General features: G+C 49.7%; 1 protein-coding gene across 1 annotated transcript; it reads left to right on the forward strand.

The window, feature by feature from the left end:
* The first annotated feature begins 4,602 nt into the window (after positions 1 to 4,602).
* Positions 4,603 to 19,429, forward strand: NFU1 (NFU1 iron-sulfur cluster scaffold). The gene is made up of 7 exons (XM_061577948.1): positions 4,603 to 4,698; positions 8,451 to 8,497; positions 9,104 to 9,239; positions 9,798 to 9,864; positions 11,946 to 12,148; positions 13,683 to 13,857; positions 17,945 to 19,429. The coding sequence occupies exons 1-7, from the start codon at positions 4,664 to 4,666 to the stop codon at positions 18,029 to 18,031; spliced, it is 750 nt and encodes a 249-aa protein (XP_061433932.1). The 5' UTR covers positions 4,603 to 4,663; the 3' UTR covers positions 18,032 to 19,429.
* The last annotated feature ends 3,295 nt before the right edge of the window (positions 19,430 to 22,724 follow it).

The following is a 22,724-nucleotide window of genomic DNA, read 5'->3' on the forward strand; positions in this document are numbered from 1 at the left end:
GAGAGAGAGAGCCTCAGTGATTAACACTGAACCTTATAGGAGCCTTTGTCTGGCTCTGAGCCTCGGTGGGTAACACTGAACCCTATGGGAGCCCAAGTGATTAACACTGAACTCTATGGGAGCCTTCGTCTGGCTCTGTGAGCCCCAGTGATTAACACTGAACCCTATGGGAGCCCAAGTGAGTAACACTGAACCCTATGGGAGCCCCAGTGATTAACACTGAACTCTATGGGAGCCTTCGTCTGGCTCTGTGAGCCCCAGTGAGTAACACTGAACCCGATGCGAGCCTTGGTCTGGCTCTGTGAGCCTCGGTGATTAACACTGAACCCTATGGGAGCCCAAGTGAGTAACACTGAACCCTATGGGAGCCTTGGTCTGGCTCTGTGAGCCCCAGTGATCAACACTGAACCCGATAAGAGCCTTGGTCTGGCTCTGTGAGCCCCAGTGAGTAACACTGAGCCCTATGGGAGCCCAAGTGATTAACATTGAACCCTATCGGAGCCCTGGTCTGGCTCTGTGAGCCTAGGTGATTAACACTGAGTCCGAAAGGAGCCCAAGTAATTAACACTTAAGCCAAGGTGGGTGTCACTGAAGCCCCAATTAGAAACAGGAGTGACTCACCCCCTCGTAATAAAGAGACCGACGAACCAATGGCAAGGGCTGCTTCTTTTGTACGGCTGATGTCCGATCAGATGATCAGAATATTGATTATGTTTCTATTTCTGTGACTTTACCGAAAGAAAACAAGGAATATTAAATGTATATGTCCAGAGGAATCCAATGAGCTATAAAGAAATGTATTTTATCAGATGTCCAGTAGGAGGCGCACTGGGGTCAGAACGGCACAACAACTAAACAATACACTAACGACAGGAGATATAAACTCTTGGTTTTTTCGGTAAAGTCACGTAGGTAAAGAAGATAAAGATAAACATAAATTAAATCACGACGGTTTCGATTGCAACACAAGCAATCATCAACAGTTGTTCATAATCAACGTTTTTGGGTTTAGATCGCGTTATTTATAAATGTGTCGTAACCCTCCACCACCCGACACGGCCAATCAGCAAAACAGTGTCACGTTGACAAAAGACAAATAGTTCACTGCTTTAGCCCACCGGTGTGTTGAAAGTCACGTAGGTAAAAAACCTACGTGACTTTACCGAAAAACCTAAGAATATGAAACGTCGTGATTTTTTAAAATCTTTTTTTTTCTTTACCTACGTGACTTTACCGAAAGAACCAAGAGTATGGCTCCTTGCAGTCACGAAAACTTCAAATCTAGAAATAACGACAGGAGAGTTGTGCAAAGTACAGAAAATGCAAAAAATTGCCCAAAAAGACATGCAAATAAAACTAGACCCTCCCCATCCTTAACAGCTTCAATTTCACATTCGGGTCGTCAAGCCCAGATGTTAACTGCCTCGCCTGGTGTACAGGAGGTCGTGGGTTCGATCCCGACCCAGACGCCTGCTGCTGCTGCTGTATCTTTGGAGTTTGCGTGTCTCTCTCTGTGGTCGCGTGGACTTTTCTCTGGCTTCTCCGGGTTTTCCCTCCACATTTAGAATCGACGGCATTCAGAGTATTTGGCGCCTGCTATGAATTCCCGCGTGATGATATCAGTCCCTTCGTTGAGCTGCCATCATTTCTGATGGCTAGGTCGCTCCTGAAAGAAGAGCTTACACAGCTCAGTGAGGCCGTACCTGGTGAAATATAACACATTCCTGCGGAGGGAGCTGGTAGGAACGTTGGGTTGCTCGGTCAATGGCCTGCAGGGTCAACGGCGGCGTGGTGTTTCCGCAAATATGGCCGACTGTGAGGGCGGGCACAAGCCGGCGTGAGTAGGTTAAACGTTGAGTTTTATAAGGGCACCACGGGGTGACCAGCCCCCCCCACCCAGCCCCACCCCTCCCACCCCCCACCCAGCCCCACCCAGCCCCACCCCCCACCCAGCCCTTCCACACCCAGCCCCTCCCCACCCTCCCCACCCAGCCCCACCCAGCCCCTCCCAGCCCCACCCTCCCCACCCAGCCCCTCACAGCCCCTCCCCACCCTCCCCTCTCCACCCAGCCTCACCCCTCCCATTTTTGGATGCACGACGGACGGACGGACACAATAATCCCCTGTGGGCTGGTGGAACCAGGAGGATCCTACCAGTAAAATAGAAGTTGTATATCTTTTTCTTACCTAACCTATACTTTCCACTCGTATCGTGGTCGTGTACTTGCGTTGTAACGTTGTGACGCCGTGCCTCCCTATCGGTAGCGGTTCGTGACATTTCCACCAGGTTGAGGCTGATGTGAGTGATGAGTGGGGTGGGGGGACGTTGGGAGGAAAATACAAGCTGGAAGACGGTCACGAAGCCTGGGGTCCCTCATGGTGTAACTAATAAAAGTGGAAATAATACAATAATAAAAATAAAATAAAATAATTCTCGCCCCCCCCCCCCCCCCCCCGTTTAATCACATACCAAAATGTAATTACATAACATGTAGGCTGTGTGTGGCGGGATATATAAACTTTTAGGTTGAGGTGTAGATTTGTGCAGTAGTTTCAGGCTGCCGCGCCCGCCGCAATGAGTTATAATGTGACGTTGTAAGCCTCATTTTGGCGCCCGGGGACATATGTACCCCCCTGCCCCCCCCCCCTAGCTATGCCTCTGCATCTCAAGCCTACATAAGACCTTGTTTCAGTAGCTTTCTCTCACCTGAAGACGGCTGCTTGTGTTGCGATCGAAACGTCGTGATCTATTAATAGTTTTCTATCTACGTGACTTTACCGGAAGAACCAAAAAGTAAGGGATTATAACATTGAAATTAAATGGGTCTGTGTCACCGCGCCCTTACAGATTGCACACGAATGGATGCAATGAATATCATGTCACGCTCTGCTTTTCGCTGGCCAATTTAAGATTTACTGCAATACACCCGTCCTTGGACGGGCAAAAGGCTCGTCTTCACTAATAGAGGTGTTTATTTTTCGATTTAAAGCTTTCGTGACTGCTGCAGGGATTCATCTTCTTGGTTCTTTCGGTAAAGTCACGTAGAAGAGAAATAATAAAATAATAAAAATAAAACAATAAAATAATTCTCACGACGTTTCGGCCACAACGCAAGCAGCCGTCCTCAGGTGAAGACCAGGTCTGTCGGAAAGAGCAGCCGTCCTGTTCTTCATCTGAGGACGGCTGCTTGCGTTGTGGCCGAAACGTCGTGAGAATTGTGTTTTATGTTTGATTTTTACTATTTTATTATTTCTCTTCTACGTGACTTTACCGAAAGAACCAAGAAGATGAAAGTGATCATCCCTTGTTCATCGTGACTGCAGGGATTCATCTTCTTGGTTATTTCGGTAAAGTCATCACGTAGAAGGGAAATAATAAAATAATAAAATAAAACATAATAAAGAGGTGTTTATAATAGGGTTAGATCGCGTAAATTTAGGCGATCTAACCCAAAAAAAACTTTTATGGATGATAACCCAAAAAAACCTCCTATGGATGATATTGGTCGCGAAAGTCACCCACGTGGAGGAAAATCTCTCGCTCGGACGACGCCTTCACAGCCGCCACCTTCCCCGAGGCACACATTTAGACTGCGGTGTTGCGGTGGTTACTAATACGAACAACTTGAAATGTTAACTTCATTAGGCAATTCACGTCGAAAGAATAAATATATTTTAAAAAACAATGAAATGTAACACAAAAAAGCTTTTTATAGAACAGTCTTTTTTTTCGATTTTAAGCTTTCGTGACTGCAGGGATTCATCTTCTTGGTTCTTTCGGTTAAGTAACGTAGAAGGGAAATAATAAAATAAAAACATAATAAAATAATTCTCACGACGTTTCGGCCACAACGCAAGCAGCCGTCCTCATATCTGCATTTCCCATAAATATGCAAAATTCCTCTTCATATGCAAATTCCTTTGTCAAGGCGCCCTTCCCCCCTCCAACGCAGCTTAAATATACGCTGCCAAGCCTGGTGGTGTCCATTTAGATGCTGTCTTTCCGACAGACTTGTTCTTCACCTGAGGACGGCTGCTTGCGTTGTGGCCGAAACGTCGTGAGAATTGTATTTTATTATGTTTTATTTTTATTATTTTATTACTTCCCTTCTACGTGACTTTACCGAAAGAACCAAGAAGATGAATCCCTGCAGTCACGAAAGCTTTAAATCGAAATATAATAATTATTTTAACATATTATTATTTTAATATTATATATTATTATATTATTTTATTATGTTTTATTTTTAATTTCCCTTCTACGTGATGACTTTACCGAAAGAACCAAGAAGATGAGTCTTTTTTTTTATTAGAAAAATAATTTCTCATCTCCAGCTGCTTGGTGGGGGAGGCGCCCCAACGCCACCTAGTGGACGAACCGCGCCTGCCCCCTACTGGACATCTGCGTCAAAGAGCTTTAGAGCTCATCGGATTTACTTCTGCAGTATCAATCACGATTCCGATTCGAACCCAGCGCAATCGATTCCTTAACCCCCACCCAACCTTGCAAACCTCTACACCAAATCGATTCACCTAGCGCACAACCCCCTAACCATCGATTCCGACTCCGTTAATTACTGTATAGCCCAACGGAATCGATTGCTTTGAATCGACGACAATCGAGAATCGATTCCTCCCGCCAAACAACAACAAGGCAATAAAAATGGCGGCGCTGTACGGCTCCGTGTCGGGGTTCAGGTGAGAGGCTCCGTTAGAGCGGCGACTTCTTTATCCACAAACTTCGCCCCGCTCCCCTCACCTTTTTAAACGCAAACTCGACGAAGCGACGTCGCGTTTGAGCACTCGTCCGACGCTCGAATTACGTTGGGGGGCTACACACAAAGTTTAACGACGTCGCAACGAGTTGCGGCCTAGGCGAGGATGAACCCACCATCACCACACAGACTCATGGGGGGTGGAATTCAACATAAAAATGTATTTTAATTTAAAGTTTTCGTGACTGCAGGGATTCATATTCTTGGTTCTTTCGGTAAAGTAACGTAGAAGGGAAATAATAATAAGTAAACATACAAAAAAATTGATATTATTTTATTATCTTCTTGGTTCTTTCGGTAAAGTCACGTAGAAGGGAAGTAATAAAATAATAAAAATAAAACATAATAAAACAATTCTCACGACGTTTCGGCCACAACGCAAGCAGCCGTCCTCAGGTGAAAACCAGGTCCGTCGAGGCGACAGAGTCTGAATGAAACAGCACACGGGCTTAGAGCATATATATAAGCTGGGCGCATTGACAAAGGAATTTGCATATCAACAGGAATTTAGCATATTTATGGGAAATGCAGGAATGTAATTAGTACTGCATATGCATGTGCATTCATTACATTCCTGCATTTCCCATAAATATGCTAAATTCCTGTTGATATGCAAATTCCTTTGTCAATGCGCCCAGCTTATATATATGCTCTAAGCCCGTGTGCTGTTTCATTCAGACTCTGTCGCCTCGACGGACCTGGTTTTCACCTGAGGACGGCTGCTTGCGTTGTGGCCGAAACGTCGTGAGAATTGTTTTATTATGTTTTATTTTTATTATTTTATTACTTCCCTTCTACGTGACTTTACCGAAAGAACCAAGAAGATGAATCCCTGCAGTCACGAAAGCTTTAAATCGAAATTATTTTATTAATAGTATTATATTAATAATAATGTAATTTTTTTATTATGCTTTATTATTATTTTATTATTAGTATTAATAATAATTAAATGTTTGTTCATTTTTTCTTTTTTTATTATTTCCCTTCTACGTGACTTTACCGAAAGAATCAAGAATAAGACTTAAATGACTATTACTCGGAATACTTTTATTAATAGACATTAATAATTATTCACTTTAAGATGGTTTTTTTGTTCATGTTTTTGTTTGTTGCGGTTGCACCCGATTCACAAGAGCCGAATGGCTCACAGGGCTACACCTAATACATGAACTTGAACTTGATGTCGGGGTTCAGAGGTGGAGAGGCTCCTCCGTGGCGAGGGAGAGCGACTTTATCGACAAACATCCTTGGGGGCAACTACTCTTTGGTATCTTTCGGTAAAGTGACGTATGAAGAGAAAATAATAAATTAAATACTAGCACACGACGTTTCGATTGCAACACAAGCAATCATCATCAGGTATAAATGAAATAGAAACACAAATCTAGTAGACTTGTAAATGTAATGTAATACAACAGAGAGTCGGATAACATAACAGTCAACACCCTACCTGGTTGATTACGTTCTTCCTGAGAATGCTAAATTTGAGAGAGAGATAAACCCCCCTAACGCATCGTCTATTTTCCCCCTTTTACAAACGCAAACTCCAAACTTGTCCCCCGCGAAAGAAACCTCGTTCGGGGTGCACACAGAAGCAACGTCGCAGCGAGTTGCGGCCTAGGCGATGATGGTTCCCAACAAAGACAAACATCCCCCGTGTAGCCTGCAACAGACTGTTGATACTCCGACTGATGCTCCTGCTGTTGTGGAGTGACTCATGCAGCCAGCTATGGCTGCAGGGTTTGGTAGTACATGTTGTTTATGTCGTTTATTGTGAAAATTCGGTCACAGTTCCTATGACCACTGTTTCATTGCTTTTATGGCTTTATTTTGGTGATTTTCGAAAAGTTTTTTGGTTTGGCCATGTTTGTTTGTTGTAGTACAGAGTTAGACTGATGGCCTTAATCTAAGTTGTCTTGTGGTTGTTGTTGTTTGAATTGCATCCCACTGGGATTTTTGCACACAGCGTTGGTGTACAGGTGATTTTTCTGCAATATTTTGCTGTCTTTTCTTGGATTTTCTGTTTGCACATAGTCACTTTAAGATGTTTTCTTGTTCATGTTTTTTGTTTGTTGCGGTTGCACCCGATTCAAGAGCTGAATGGCTCACAGGGCTATACCTAATAAATTAACTTTGAACTTTGAGAGGCAAGCGCAGTTAGCAAGTAGCAGCACCCGTAAAGGCAATGCACAGCACACGAGGTTTGGGGGGAGGGGAAGTGGTCAACACAACGCCCGACCGCCTTTGTCTCTCCAGCGGCGATGTTTACATCGCACCGGGTGCACATTTGAGGCCGAGTCGACCTAGGGGAGGGCCCAGGACCGGTTCAAATAATCGATATCAACCGGGGTGTTGGCCGTGAGTGGGAATCGAACCCGGGTCGCCAGGTTCGTAGCGCTAACCGCTGCGCCACCGCTTCCCACAACCACCACACAAACACAACCACGCGCAAAGATCCCTCCCGTGTGTTACTTCTCGTGCAAGAGGGCTGTCGGGCAAAGGTCGCAAACTGGTTTTGATTCCTTACCCGTATCCGTACCCGGCCGCACCAGGGTTGCAAACGGGTACCCGTACCCGGCCGTACCCGTACCCTACCCGTACCCGGCCGGGTACGGGTAGGGTACGGGTATCGGGTACCCAATTGTGACCTCTGGGATGAAGCCATGTTGCAGGCGCGGGTGGGTTGATTCTGGCAAATGAGTGACAAACGGTTACTCACGAGTGACTCACGGCCTACCCGTACCCGGCCGCACCAGGGTCGCAAACGGGTACCCGTACCCGGCCGGGTACGGGCTACCCGTACCCGGCCGGGTACGGGTAGCCGGTTATCGGGTAGGGTACGGGTATCGGGTACCTGATTGCGACCTCTGATGTCGGGGCAATTTTGGCTGTTAGTGGCGAGTGGCAGCAGTGCCTGTGGAAGGCTCTACCGGCACTGTGGCACACAACCACGCACGCCCGCCCCTCCGCCTTTGTCTCTCTCCGCCAGTAGCGACTTTTTACTGCACACCGCACCAGGTAACGCATTTGAGGCCGAGTCAACCTAGGGGAGGAGGCCTAGGACCGGCAAAGACCGAGATCCTCCGTGCTGTAAGTCGCGAGTAGCAGTAGCGCCTATGAAGGGTGGCACGCAGAGGGGGGGTGGGTGGCCTGCACCACGCCCGGCCGCCTTTGTTTCTTTTTGCAGTGGTGATGTTTGCTATACACTACTGCACCAGGTAGTAATTTGAGGCTGAGTCGACTTAGGGGAGGCCCATGACCGGTTCAGATAAACGCTATCACTAGTGTTGGCGGTGGTGGCTGTGAGCGGGAGTCTACTGTGTTAGCAGCACAGTGCATCTACTGGACATCAGGATGAATGGAGACTGATTCTGCTCAAGAGCGCGAACCACTGCCATCACCCAAGCACAGTTAAAGGCTATATGGGGGATCTTTGTATTTTATGTGAGTCTATAGGTATATGGGTCTCTGTGTGTGTCTATGGGTCTCTGTGAAGTCCATGGGTTTCTGAGTTAGTCTATGGGTCTCCGAGTGAGTATATGGGTCTCTGTGTGAGTCAGTGGGTTTCTATGTGAGTATATGCGTCCCTGTGAGTATATGCGTGTCTGTGTGAGTCGATGTGGGTACTATGTGAGTATGTAGTTATAACTCTTTGTCTGTGTCTGTCACTCGCAGAATGTTAAGGGTGGCGACCAGAATGATGGGAGTTACTCAACAAACAGGTAAATATCACCATCACCACCGTCATCATCACCACCATCACCACGATTATCACGACCATCATCACCACCATCATTACCATCATCAACCAGCCCATGATCATGACTATCATCACCACCACCATCATCACTACCACCATCATCACCATCATCATCACCATCATCCACATCTGCATGCCTTGTGTGTCACCGCATCGCCGGGCGCTTTCATATGCATCTGGAACACTCTTCCGATATTAGGAAGCCACCAGGAGCTGTGCTCCACTTTTAAATGATCATCATTTAGATTGAAAAAATAATTTCATTAAAACTGCTTGTTGTTGTGTTTAGTTTGTTGTCCTTCCCCCGCCACCTTCGATTATCACGGTTGCCTTGGGTGCGAAAGAAGTGCAACAGATATACAGGTCACTCTGTATGTGTCTATGTCTCCCCCCCTCTCTAACTCTCACTCTCTCCCTCTCTTCTCTCTCCCCCCTCTTCCTTTCTCCCTCACTTTCCCCTGCTCCTTCCCGTTATCTCCCTCCCCCCTTCTCTTCCCCACTCTCTCTCCCTCTCACACACTCTCCACTCTTCTCTTCCTTTCTCCCGCTCTCTCTCCCGCTTTCTCAGTTCGCTCTCTCTTCGTCCAGACCCAGGACACCCCCAACCCTAACAGCATCAAGTTCCTCCCGGGCCGAACCATTCTCGAGACGGGGACCATGGACTTTCCCTCTCAGCGGGAGGCCCACCGCTCCCCCCTCGCCAGGTGCAAAGGTGGTGCAGTCCAATTGTTAGCAGAAGGCCCCAGAGGTGTGGACTCGAGTCATGTGACTTGGACTCGAGTCAGACTCGAGTCATGAATTTGATGACTTCAGACTCGACTTGGACTTGCATAACAATGACTTTGTCCCACCTCTGAGGTGTGGACTCGAGTCATGTGACTTGGACTCGAGTCAGACTCGAGTCATGAATTTGATGACTTCAGACTCGACTTGGACTTGCATAACAATGACTTTGTCCCACCTCTGGAAGGCCCCCCTACTACACAATGTACAGCCCAACTGTTAGCAGGGCCCCCCCTACTATACAATGTACAGCCCAACTCTGTTAGCAGCCCCCCCCCCCCTACTCTACATTACACATGGTACAGCCCAACTTCTGTGCTTGTTACATTCAATTATAAATATCTAACCTGGCGTCTTGCCCCGTGTCTCTCTCCCTGTGTGTCTTTCTCCCCGTGTCTCTCTCCCCCTGTGTCTTTATCTCTCTGCATCTCTCCCCGTGTCTCTCTCCATCTCTCCCCGTGTCTCTCTCTGTCTCTCAGGCAGTTGTTCAGAGTTGAAGGAGTCAAGAGTGTTTTTCTAGGACCGGATTTCATCACCATCACCAAGGTGAGGAGGACGACGATGATGATGGAAGTTGGAGTGAGATGATGGGTGAGGTAATGAGTGAGGGGGTGGAGGTGGAGAAGGTTGAGGTGGGGGGAAGGTGAGGAGGAGGAGAAGGAGGGGGGGAGGGTGAGGAAAGGGAGGAGGATGTGGAAGGGGTGGAGGAGGAGGAGGTGGAGGAAGTCAGGAGGAGGGGGCTAGGTGATTCATGAGGTGCCAAAACCTCCCCACCATGGTTGGCCACCCACCCCCTCGTGTGCCACAGTGCTGGCCTTCAAAGGTGCTGCTGCTACTCAATACTAAAAGCACTTGTCGCTACAGCCTGCTAGAGGCTTTCCAGGGGATCTTTGCCGGTGCTGGGCCTCCTACCCTAGGTTGACTTGGCCTCAAATGAGTTACCTATTGCAGGCTACAACGGGGGATCTTTGTGTGTGTGGTGGTGGTGTTGGTGCTGTGTTTGTGGTGGTGGCGGTGATGGTGGTATCATGTGTGTGTGGTGATGGTGGTATTGTGTATGTGTGGTGGTGATGGTAATGGTGTTGGTGTGGATGGTATCGTGTGTGTGGTAATGAATTGAGGGTGGAGGGGTTACCAGCCCCTCGCACCTGTCCAGAGCCCCTGTTTAGCCACTGTGGTGGTCACAGACGCCATGAGGGGAGAGGCCAATGGGCATTGGCCCTCCCCCCACAGCGCTGTCCACGACAGTGTTGCCCATCCTGCACCGCGAGGAGGTAGGGGTGCGACAGGGATGTCCTGGCTCCCACATTATTTAACATCTATTTTGACCGCGTAGTTCGTGAATCCTTCAATAGCTGTACCGGGGGAATTTCCATTTGGTACAGATATAATGGGAGGCTGATCGATGCCCGGGTGCGATCAAGGGATGGTTCCCTATTGGTCAACCACGTTATGTATGCCGATGATTTGGTAATAGCTGCTCATTCAGAAGAAGAGTTGGAGACGCTGCTGCTGAGGCTGGAGCGTGCCACTAAGAGGTGGGGCCTTACCATCAGCCCCACCAAAACTAAGCACCTGCCTGGGTATTTTATACCATCGGACACTCCACCCCCACAACTCCCAATCGGTGATGGGGCAGTAGTGGAGAGAGCGGAGAGTTTCCCATACCTGGGCAGTCTGCTCATGACCGGCTCTGGTTTGACAGCAGCGGTCTCACTCCGAATGAGTGAAGCAGCATCTTTTCATCGGTTGCATAACGCTGCGTGAAAGCTACCTGGTCTGTTGCTCCACACGAAGCTTCAGGTCTGCTTGACCACAATCATGCCGTCCCTTCTCTGCATTTGCGAAACGTGGACTCCCCTAATGGAACACCATCGCCGGTTAGAAACATTTAAGCTGGCCTGCCTACGATCCATCCTGGGTTTAACAAGGCTGAGGAGCTCAAAAATCCTTGAAAGATCTGGACACAGTCCCATCGGTGAGCTCCTCCGGCAGACAGGGCTGCATTGGCTGGGTCATGTAGCCCGCATGCCCAGCCATCACATGCCTTAACAGATTTTGTTTGGCTGGATACAGGGAGCTAAATGGGCACGGCACAGGCTAGAGAAGAGATGGAGTGATGTGGTAGAGGAGGATGTGGAGCTGAATGGACTTGCCGATGACTGGTACCAGCGGTGTCAATATCGGCCTCTGTGGAGGAGGCTCGTAAAGGACGCTACTGGGCAGTTGGAGGCAGTCGTCCTCCAGCAACAATGAAGGGCAGAGGAGCGACGCTCACAACGAATGGAGTGTCGTGCGGCTTAAAACACAGCAAATTGGCATAGTAGTGGGCACAGGTGGTGCATCAGCCAGTCATCTCAGTCTGTCAACCTATAGCTCCTGGGTCTGTCCCATGACCTGGCAGTGGGTGTTCAACCCTTCACCACTTGGCCTTAAAGTGGACAGCCTGGCACAGGTACCGTGGTGACGTCACCACCACTTCGTGGCCAATGGCAGTTGTGGGTGGTGGTTTCATGTGTGTGGTGATGAAGATGGTGGTACCGTTGTTGTGTACATGGTGGCGGTGATGGCGGCGATGGTGGCGATCGTGATGGTGATGGGTGGCTGTGTCGGTGTCTCCGCTGGAGGTGGAGGAGGATTCCTGGAAGCTTCTGAAGCCCGAGGTGTTCGCGGCCATCATGGACTTCCTGTCGTCGGGGCTGCCCGTGGTCACCATGGCCACCCCCGCCCCCCAGGTGGGGGAGGGGGTGGCGGTGGCTGGGGGTGAGGATGGGGGAGAGGACGAGGAGGTGGTGGCACTTATCAAGGAGCTGCTCGACTCGCGAATACGGTGAGCCCTGAGCGGTGAGCGCGTCTGGTGGGTAGTGAGCGGTGAGCGCGTCTGGTGGGTAGTGAGCGGTGAGCGCGTCTGGTGGGTAGTGAGCGGTGAGCGCGTCTGGTGGGTAGTGAGCGGTGAGCGCGTCTGGTGGGTAGTGAGCGGTGAGCGCGTCTGGTGGGTAGTGAGCGGTGAGCGCGTCTGGTGGGTAGTGAGCGGCGAGCGCGTCTGGCGGGTAGTGAGCGGTGAGCGCGTCTGGTGGGTAGTGAGCGGTGAGCGCGTCTGGTGGGTAGTGAGCGGTGAGCGCGTCTGGTGGGTAGTGAGCGGTGAGCGCGTCTGGTGGGTAGTGAACGGTGAGCGCATCTGGTGGGTAGTGAGCGGCGAGCACGTCTGGTGGGTAGTGAGCGGTGAGCGCGTCTGGTGGGTAGTGAGCGGTGAGTGCGTCTGGTGGGTAGTGAGCGGTGAGCGCGTCTGGTGGGTAGTGAGCGGTGAGGGCATCTGGTGGGTAGTGAGCGGTGAGGGCATCTGGTGGGTAGTGAGCGGTGAGGGCGTCTGGTGGGTAGTGAGCGGTGAGGGCGTCTGGTGGGTAGTGAGCGGTGAGCACGTCTGGTGGGTAGTGAGCGGCGAGCGCGTCTGGTGGGTAGTGAGCGGTGAGCACGTCTGGTGGGTAGTGAGCGGCGAGCGCGTCTGGTGGGTAGTGACCGGCGAGCACGTCTGGTGGGTAGTGAGCGGCGAGCACGTCTGGTGGGTAGTGAGCGGTGAGCGCGTCTGGTGGGTAGTGAGCGGTGAGCGCATCTGGTGGGTAGTGAGCGGTGAGCGTGTCTGGTGGATAGTGAGCGGTGAGCACGTCTGGTGGGTAGTGAGCGGTGAGCACGTCTGGTGGGTAGTGAGCGGTGAGAGCATCTGGTGGGTAGTGAGCGGCGAGCACGTCTGGTGGGTAGTGAGCGGTGAGCGCATCTGGTGGGTAGTGAGCGGTGAGCGCATCTGGTGGGTAGTGAGCGGTGAGCGCGTCTGGTGGGTAGTGAGCGGTGAGCGCGTCTGGTGGGTAGTGAGCGGTGAGGGCGTCTGGTGGGTAGTGAGCGGCGAGCACGTCTGGTGGGTAGTGAGCGGTGAGGGCGTCTGGTGGGTAGTGAGCGGTGAGCACGTCTGGTGGGTAGTGAGCGGTGAGCACGTCTGGTGGGTAGTGAGCGGTGAGGGCATCTGGGGTGAGTGGTGTGCGGTGATTGTTGTTGGACTGTGCTTCTGCGCCCCCCCCAATGGCCAGGATCACCCACCCACTCAACCAAACACTCTCCCCATGTCTCCCCCCGTGTCTCGCTCCACCCATGTCTGTCCCCGGTGTCTCTCCCCCCGTGTCTTTCTCCTCGTGTCTCTCCCCCGTGTCTCTCACCGTGTCTCTCCCCCGTGTCTCTCTCCCCGTGTCTTTCTCACCATGTCTCTCCCCCGTGTCTCCCCGTGTCTCTCCCCCGTGTCTCTCTCCCCGTGTCTCTCTTCCCGTGTCTCTCCTCGTATCTCTATCCCCCCATGTGTCTCTCTGCCTCTGTTCCAGCCCCACGGTTCAGGAGGACGGTGGCGACGTGGAGTTTCGTGGTTTCCGCGACGGTGTCGTGTCGCTTCGTCTGCAGGGCGCCTGCACCTCCTGCCCCTCATCCTCACTCACGCTCAGCAGCGGCATCCTGAACATGATGCAGTTCTACATCCCAGAGGTTACCTCTGTGGAGCAGGTGAGAGAGAGATGGTGAGAGGGAGAGAGAGAGTGGGGGGAGAGAGACAGGAGAGATAGGGAGAGAGAGATGGTGAAAGAGAGGAGAGAGATAGGGGGGAGATGTAGTTCTACGTCCCAGAGGTGACCTCCGTGGAGCCGGTGAGAGAGAGAGAGATGGTGAGATGGTGTGAGATAGATGGTGAGATGGTGTGAGAGAGTGGGGGGAGAGAGACAGGAGAGAGAGGGGGAGGGAGAGAGAGGTGGGAGAGAGGGGTGGGAGAGAGGGGAGGAGAGGAAGAGGGGGGAGAGGAAGAGGGGGCGAGAGGAGAGATGGGAGAGATATGGAGGGTGAGGGAGGTAGAGAGAGGGAGATTGTGAAAGCCATCAACACTTGCCCCGATTGTCTGTTGAGGCTACATGGTGGACCTTTGTGCTTGTGTGTACGCACCCTACAAACCCGGCAATGACCCTAGTTCGATTCCCGCTCATTGTCACCAACACCAATGATGGCGATTACCTGAACTTGCCCTGGGCCTCCCCTAGGTCGACTCAGCCTCAAATGAGTACCTGGTTCGGTGGTGTGTAAGTTGGCATCGCCGCTGGGAAGACAAAGGCGGCCAGGTGTGGTGCCGGTCTTCATAGGCAATGCTACTCGCTCCTCACAGCCACTTACCCCAACAGTCTGTACCAGTCTACACTGGGGATATTTGTCTTGGCCTTTGTATTTGTGTACGAGTGTGTGTGTGTATGGATGTGTGTGTGTGAGTGCACGTGTCCAATTTGTATTTAACATCACCACTGGGAAGACAAAGGCGTATGTATGTATGTATGTTGAACCTTGCTCATCGGGGGTGTGGTGCCAGAGTGCCGGCCTTTATCGATGCGTCTTCTTGGTTCTTTCGGTAAAGTCACGTAGAAGGGAAGTAATAAAATAATAAAAATAAAACATAATAAAATAATTCTCACGACGTTTCGGCCACAACGCAAGCAGCCGTCCTCTTCACCTGAGGACGGTTGCTTGCGTTGCCGAAACGTCGTGAGAATTATTTTATTATGTTTTATTTTTATTATTTTATTACTTCCCTTTTACATGACTTTACCGAAAGAACCAAGAAGATGAATCCCTGCAGTCACGAAAGCTTTAAATCGAAATTCATCGATGCTGCTACTCGCTACTAGCAGCACTTGCCCCAACAGTCTGTTAAGGTTATTCAGGAGATGTTTGTGTGTGTTGGTATATGAGCGCGTGCGTGTCCGGTAAAACAGCCCCCTACCTACTCTTAGGTTTTTTCGGTAAAGTCACATAGGTAAAAATAAATAATAAAATAATATGAATAATGATAGAAATAAATTAATAAATCGTGCCGTTTCGGGGGCAACACAAGTCTCCGTCATCAGGTGGGACCGTCACAGCTAAATTTACTGTATCAAGTGATACAGTAAATTCGTATCAAGTGATAAAGTAAATTTAGCTGTGACGGTCCCACCTGATGTAGGACACTTGTGTTGCCTCTGAAACGTCGTGATTTATTATTTTATTTAAATTTTTTTCTTTTTACCTACGTGACTTTACCGAAAAAACCTAACAGTGTGAATCCTTGCAGTCACGAAAGCTTCAAATCTAGCCCCCTACCTCCCTGGTGTTGCCGGACGGTAACGCTGTGGTGCGCAATGCCATATGGGAAAGGCCGATTCCAATCGGCTGCTTCCCCTCATGGCGTTTGTAGCCACCACGGTCGGCCAATTGGGGCTCTCGGCAGGTGCGAGGGGTTTGTAACCCCTCCACCTTCAAATTTACCACCACTGAACGACATAGAAAAACAAATCTAAGCTTATGCCAGAGGCCCCAGGTTGACAGGCGTCTATGACGTCTCCCGGCGAAACCCCATTTGGCAGAGCCAGGAGACTGAACCCGCTCCCTCGGGGTTCCACCAGAAACGGTGAAAAGCCACCAAGTGTAGCCAGGTGTAATGTTTGAACACTCACTGCGGAGGAGAGGCTGCCCACTCCTCTGTCGGTAGCTGGACCGGTACCGCCTGGATCTCTGTGGCAATCAGGAGGTCCGGTGGACCGGCTCTGGCTCCATTCACATTGAGGGATTGGAAAGTCCTCCACTCGTGGCAGGAGACTGCTAAACAACAGGGAGTGGCTCTTCTTCTGAAGCGGGGCAGTGAGGTGTGGGAAGCTGTGAGCCCCAGGCTACTGTAGGATTCTCCTCCCATTAATGGGAGGTGAAGAATAGTGGTGGTTGCTTCCGCCCCCACCGAAGATGAACATCAGCAGAGAGATGCAGGGCAAGGCCAATGAGTCAGATGCCTTCTATGACCTTGTCACAAGCGCTAGTAAAAGTGGCCTCTCAGGATAAAGTCATTCTGTTATGTGACTTTATTGCCTGAGTGGGTCATGATGCTGGCATGGGCCAGATCAGCTGAATACCAACGGTGAGAGGCTGCTCGACTTCTGTGCAGCCCATGGGCTTGTAATTACCAATGCGCCGTTCCGGCATCGGCGCATCCACACAACATCATGGATGCATGCCAGGTCCAAGCAAGAACATCTGCTGGACTATTTAGTGATAGGAACAGTGGATGCTGGGCCCATGTCCTTGACACCAGGACCTACCGTGGAGCTGATCTGCCCACTCACCATCGGCTTGTCATCTGTAAGATGCGCCTGCCATTATTCCACTCCGATGGTGGGTGTCCATCTAGGACCCCATTCAAACCCATAGTGGCCTGGTCTCAGCTAACTGATGAAAGTTGCAAGCGAGAATTATATCATCACATTCAGCTGGGGTTGGCATCGTCCCCCCCTCCTGATGCAGAGGGGAAATGGGCAAGGTTTAGGACTGGCTCATGCTACTGCAATGGCTGCTTTGAGTACACGGTCCAAACCTGCCCAGACTCCCAGGCTGACAGAGGAGGTGTTCCAGCTGAGGAGGCTTACCGCAGCCTTCGCTTGGAGGTTCGGAGAGCCGTGCGGCGCTGTAAGGGTGAGTGGTGGTCGCGGATTGCTGAGGAGATGGAGTCTGCCTCACTGGCTCACGATCACATCACTCTTTAATGGTTTCATAAAGTGACTTGCAGCGCCACACCAATCATTCTTAGAGGAAAGAATGGTGATCCGATCTTTGACCCCCAGCAACAAGTTTCCAGATTTGATGAATATTTCTGTAAGATCTTGGGGGAGGGGAAATCCCTCAGCCCAGACAACATTATGGGGCAAAGTGGGGATGACCCTTCTGAAGCTACTGTGCCTCAAATGTTGGAAGAAGTCACCCCCTGTGAGTGGCTGGCTGAAGTGCCATCTGTCGAGGAAGTACGGAAGGTATTCCAGAGTCTGAGACCAGGAAAATTGCCAGACAGAGATGATCTTACAAGTGAACTGCTGAGGCATGGTGGTGTTTGTGTGCAGACTGCCGATACGACATCATAATAAGGAGTACCTGTTATTTGGTTCTTTCGGTTAAGTCACGTCTAAAGATAAAATAATAAATTAACCCCCTCCCTCTCTCTGCCTCCACCCCCCTCTGTCTATTTAAGGCCACACCACAGAGACGATCACCCCTCTCTGTTACCTGTGTTGCTCTCTCTATGTATCTTGGTGATATCTGTCTACTAATATGTCTGTCTATAGTTTTCTGGTTAGATTTTATGTCGCTATTTCATTATACCTGATGATGATTGCTTGTGTTGCAATCGAAACGTCGTAATATGCTATTATTTAATTTATTATTTTATCTTTTGACGTGACTTAACCCGAAAGAACCAAATAATAATTTCTGCAGTCACGAAAGTCCTAAATTAAGAAGGAGTACCTGGTGCTGGTGTGTAAAAACATCGCCACTGGGAAGACAAAGGCGGTCGGACGTGGTGTTGGTCCACCCATCGCTTCATGTGCCATTCCGGCCTTCATAGGTGCTCGCTAATTGCACTTGCCCCAACGGTCTGTTAAGGCTATATGAGGGGTCTTTATGTATGAGTATCTGTGAGTGCCGTGTCCAATGTGTGTTAAACATCACCTCTCGGTACTGCTACTCGCTAACAGCACTTGCCCGTTGCAGTCTGTTTAGGCTATAAGGGGATCTTGTGTGTGTGTGTGTGCAGGTTAAGGATGAAATTGATGATGTGACTGAGAAGACATTTGAAGAGTTTGAAAAGAAGCAGGAGGAGAAGAAACCACAGAGGCCTTGACAGATAAACACACTCATCGCTTCACTCATAGACTCACTCATAAACTTACTCATAAACTCACTCGTATACTGACTCATAGGCTTACTCATTGACTCTCTGTCACATAGACTCTCACATAGACTCACTCATAGACTCTCTGAATCATATGCTCACTCAATCATAGACTCAATCATAGATTCAATCATAGACTCACTCTCACATAGTCACTCATAGACTCTCATATACTGACTCATAGGCTTACTCATAGACTCACTCACAGACTCACTGTCACATAGACTCTCACATAGACTCACTCATAGACTCTCTGAATCATATGCTCAATCATAGACTCAATCATAGATTCAATCATAGACTCACTCTCACATAGTCACTCATAGACTCTCATATACTGACTCATAGACTTACTCATTGACTCACTGTCACATAGACTCTCACATAGACTCACTCAATCATATACTCAATCATATACTGACTCATAGGCTTACTCATAGACTCACTCATATACTGACTCATAGACTCTCACATAGACTCACTCATAGACTCTCTCAATCATATACTCACTCAATCATATACTCAATCATATACTCAATCATAGACTCAATCAATGACTCACTCTCACATAGTCACTCATATACTGACTCATAGGCTTACTCATAGACTCACTCATAGACTCACTGTCACATAGACTCTCACATAGACTCACTCAATCAGAGAACCAATCATAGACTCAATTGTATACACAAACATAGACTCACTCAACCATAGACTCACTCAACCATAGATTCACTCTAACATAGAATCACTCGTAGACTCATTCACACAAAGACGAAGATCCCCTGTATAGCCTCTTAACAGGCCGTTGGGTCAAGTGCTGTTTGCTAATACTCGCAGCAGCAGCAGCAGCGCCTATGAAGGCCGGCATTGTGGTACCCGAAGGTGACCAGCGCTATGACCTGCCCTGCCGCCTCTGCCTCCCCGGTGCTGATGTTTAAAACACTGCACGGGGTACTTGTGTAATCAGGCTGAGTCGACCTAGGGTAGGCCCAGGACCGGTTCAGATAATCGCTGCTGTCACTGGTGGTCGGCCGTGAGTAGGAATCGAACTCGGGTCTCTGCCGAGTTTGTAGTGCGGATCGATGCGCCAACCGCTGCGCCACCTCTCTCCAACCACGCACGACTCAAAAAAAATATATACACTATACTGTATACTGCTACGTTGAATTTATTGAAGGCTGAGCCTACCTAGGCGTTGGCCGCGCGCTACACGTGCGTTTGTGTGTGCAATTGCCCCCCCCCCCCCCGCCTCTAAACTTTGTAACTAATTGGCGGGAAATGTCATTGGCACACATTGGTTGGCATCGAGCTGAGTTGCTGGTAATAAAGTTGAGGTAAATCTCACGCCCATGTGTGTGTGTGTGGGTGTGCATGCGGGCGCTAGTGGGTGCGGGCGCGTTGTATGTGTTGGTCAAGGGTGGCACAGTCGGGTTTTTTACAATCGGGTTTAATTGTCTTTTTATATTAAACCCGATCATCTGAGATTGGGAGCAATCCGGTTTAATTGGTTCTAATTGCAGAATCCGCACTTCTCAACGATGGACTTCATCCATTCCAAGCTAAGGAACTCACTGGCGCCCACGATTGTGGAGAAGCTCGTGTTCATCACGACCAACCTGCCCGCCGCATTCTACGACTACCCCGTGCCCGACGGCCCCCCCGAGTACGATAGCAGCACCGACGAGGAAGCAGCCTAAGCCTTGGATCAGAGTTTCGTATTCATTAAACCAGGTTTTAATTCGCCCAAATCGGGTTTAATTGTATTAAAGAAAAAACCCGATGCCTGCCGCTGGAAAAATCGGGTTTTTTCCACCCATGGTGTGGGTCTGCATATGGCCTGGCACAGGCGTTGTCGTGATGTCACCACCACTTTGTGGCAAATGGCGGTTGTTGTGTTTGTCTGTGGATGGGTGGGTGGGGAACGTTAGTGTAGCGGTTCACGCGCTGCACTACGAACCTGGCGACCAGAGTTTGAGTCCCGCTCACGGCCAACATCGTTGACGAATATCTGAACCGGTCCTGGGCCTCTCCTAGGTCGACTCAGCCTCAAATAAGTACGTGTCGCGGTGCGTTAAAAACATGGCCACTGGGGAGACAGGCGGACCTGGCCTAGTGCTGGCCACCCACCTCCCTCGTGTGCACTTCTGGGCCTTCATAGGTGGTCACTAACAGCACTTGCCCCAACAGTCTGTTCGGGCTATACAGTGATACCTCGGTTCACGAACGCTTCTGTTCACGAACAACTCGGTTCACGAACAGAAAAGTTCATAAAAATATGCTCCGGTTCACGAACTCCGCTTCGGTTCACGAACAGGAGCCGCGGCCATTTTAAAATGCTATTTCCAGGCTGTCACATGGTCGTGACTTCCTGTAGGAAGTTCGTGGAGAGAAGAAGAGACACAGAAGTACTGTGAGTACTGTGAAGACACTTTCAGTGACTTTTTGGTGTGCTTTTTAGCACATACTGTACTGTACTACTGTACTGTACAATACTGTACTTACTGTATTGTACAGTTCACCTGTTTGAGTGCTTACTGAAGTCATCTCAAGCAAGGTTAGTGTTCTCTCTTTATACATTACTATACTGTACAGTACTAATGTGTATTGTAATTTGTTTCATATTTTTGTGCTTCAAAAACCAAAAAAAAAGGTCAGAACGGATTAACCGGATTTACATTGAACCCTGTGGGAAAATGTGCCTCGGTTCACGACCAATTCGGTTCGCGACCAGAGTCAGTTCACGAATTAAGTTCGTGAACCGAGGTATCACTGTACGGACGGGGAGGGGAGGGGGGTGTTCTCCTTAGCACGTAATCCAGCAGTGTGGAGGCAGCGAGGGTCAGTGGATTGTCGCACAAAATGTCGTGAAACTCCCCATGGGTGTCGGAGAGGAGCCGTACCGTGGCGAGCCAGAAGGCGGTACAACAATGTATCTTGAACTTCTTTGGCACCGTACGTAGCCAACCGTGCTAATCAGATGTGCGGGCGGAAGGACAACAAACTAAAGACAAAAATCAGTTCTAAAGAAATTAGTATTTCGATTTAGATTTCAAATTGCTTAGCTCCACGGCCGCAAAAGAGGATCTGAAAGCGCCGCGCGATGCGGTGACCGCCATCTTTCTTCGATGGCCACCCAAAAGCCGCTGCTGCAAGGATAACGATCGGAGTTCGCGTGGTGATGGTTTATTTCTCCTTGATGAGAGGTTTACGCTCCTTAGGCAAGTGGAGTAATCGCCATCCCTTTCCATCCGTGACGAGGACAGAATCATTGCCCTCTCGCACAATGAGTGGTGGGGTTTCCTCCGTGTGTTCCGGCAATCCGCTCGCATGAGTAATAAACAACTCATCGTTCATCGGCTCCAAACAAAAAAAACTCAAACTTCAATGTAGCAGCGACAGGACCTTCCTGGAAAAGTCCTAGGAGTCTAAACTAAACTCCGAAGCGACCTGGCTATCACCAATGATCGCTCAACGAAGTGTCTAATCATCACACGGAAATATTCAGCAGCTACATATTCTAAACGTGTGGTGATGTTGATTCTAAATGTGGAGCGAAAAGCTGGAGGAACCTGAGAAAAATCCACAACCATGGGGAGAGAGACAAACATTCCAAATATTACAGCAACAGGTGTCGGGGTCAGGATCAAACCCACTGTCCTGTATACCGGGAGAGGTAGTTAACATCCTAGCCAACGTGGTGCCCCCTGAGTCGGTGTGGCTCACCTGAACATCTGTAAAAAGATCTTCACAGCTCATCGGATTTCTTCCAGGATAAAGACTCTGATTACGAAATAAATTAATAAACTCTGCGTTTGGGAATCTCGCGCAGATTAAAGCAAACGCCACAGATGTCGTTACGAATGGGCTACATCTTTGTTTTTATTTATTTTTTAAACATCAACAAGAGTTTGTTCATCAAGTACCGTGCCACAGACGCAACAACGCAAACCGTGAGGTGTGAGGTTAACAACGAGAGACCGTAACCTAATCGAGATTTAACCCATGGCATCGAAATCAACGCAAAATCTACACCACGTATTCACTCCCTCGTCATGACGACAATGACTATAACAATGACGACAATAACATCTACGACGACTATCACTGTGACTGATGACTATGATGTCTTTGACGACTATGACGATGACTATCACAATGACTATGCCGATAACGGCTATAACTATGATGATGACTAACACATTCCTGCGGAGGGAGCTGGTAGGAACGTTGGGTTGCTCGGTCAATGGCCAGGGTCAACGGCGGCGTGGTGTATTCTGCAAATATGGCCGACTGTGAGGGCGGGCACAAGCCGGTGTGAGTAGGTTAAACGTTGAGTTTTATAAGGGCACCACGGGGTGACCAGCCCCTCCCCACCCAGCCCCACCCCTCCCACCCCCCACCCAACCCCACCCTCCCCACCCAGCCCCTCCCCACCCTCCCCACCCAGCCCCTCCCCAGCCTGACCCCTCCCATTTTTGGATGCACGACGGACGGACGGACAATAATCCCCTGTGGGCTGGTGGAACCAGGTGGTTCCTACCAGTATGATTATAACGATGGCGATGGCTATGCCTGTGAATTGGTGAAGATGGCAATGGTTCTATCCCTAAACCCTCCCACTCTCCATAACATCTACGCT

The sequence above is a fragment of the Lethenteron reissneri genome, chromosome 65, assembly GCF_015708825.2.
Source record: "Lethenteron reissneri isolate LAM-NWPU_2019-01 chromosome 65, ASM1570882v1, whole genome shotgun sequence".
Taxonomy (NCBI): Eukaryota; Metazoa; Chordata; class Hyperoartia; order Petromyzontiformes; family Petromyzontidae; genus Lethenteron; species Lethenteron reissneri.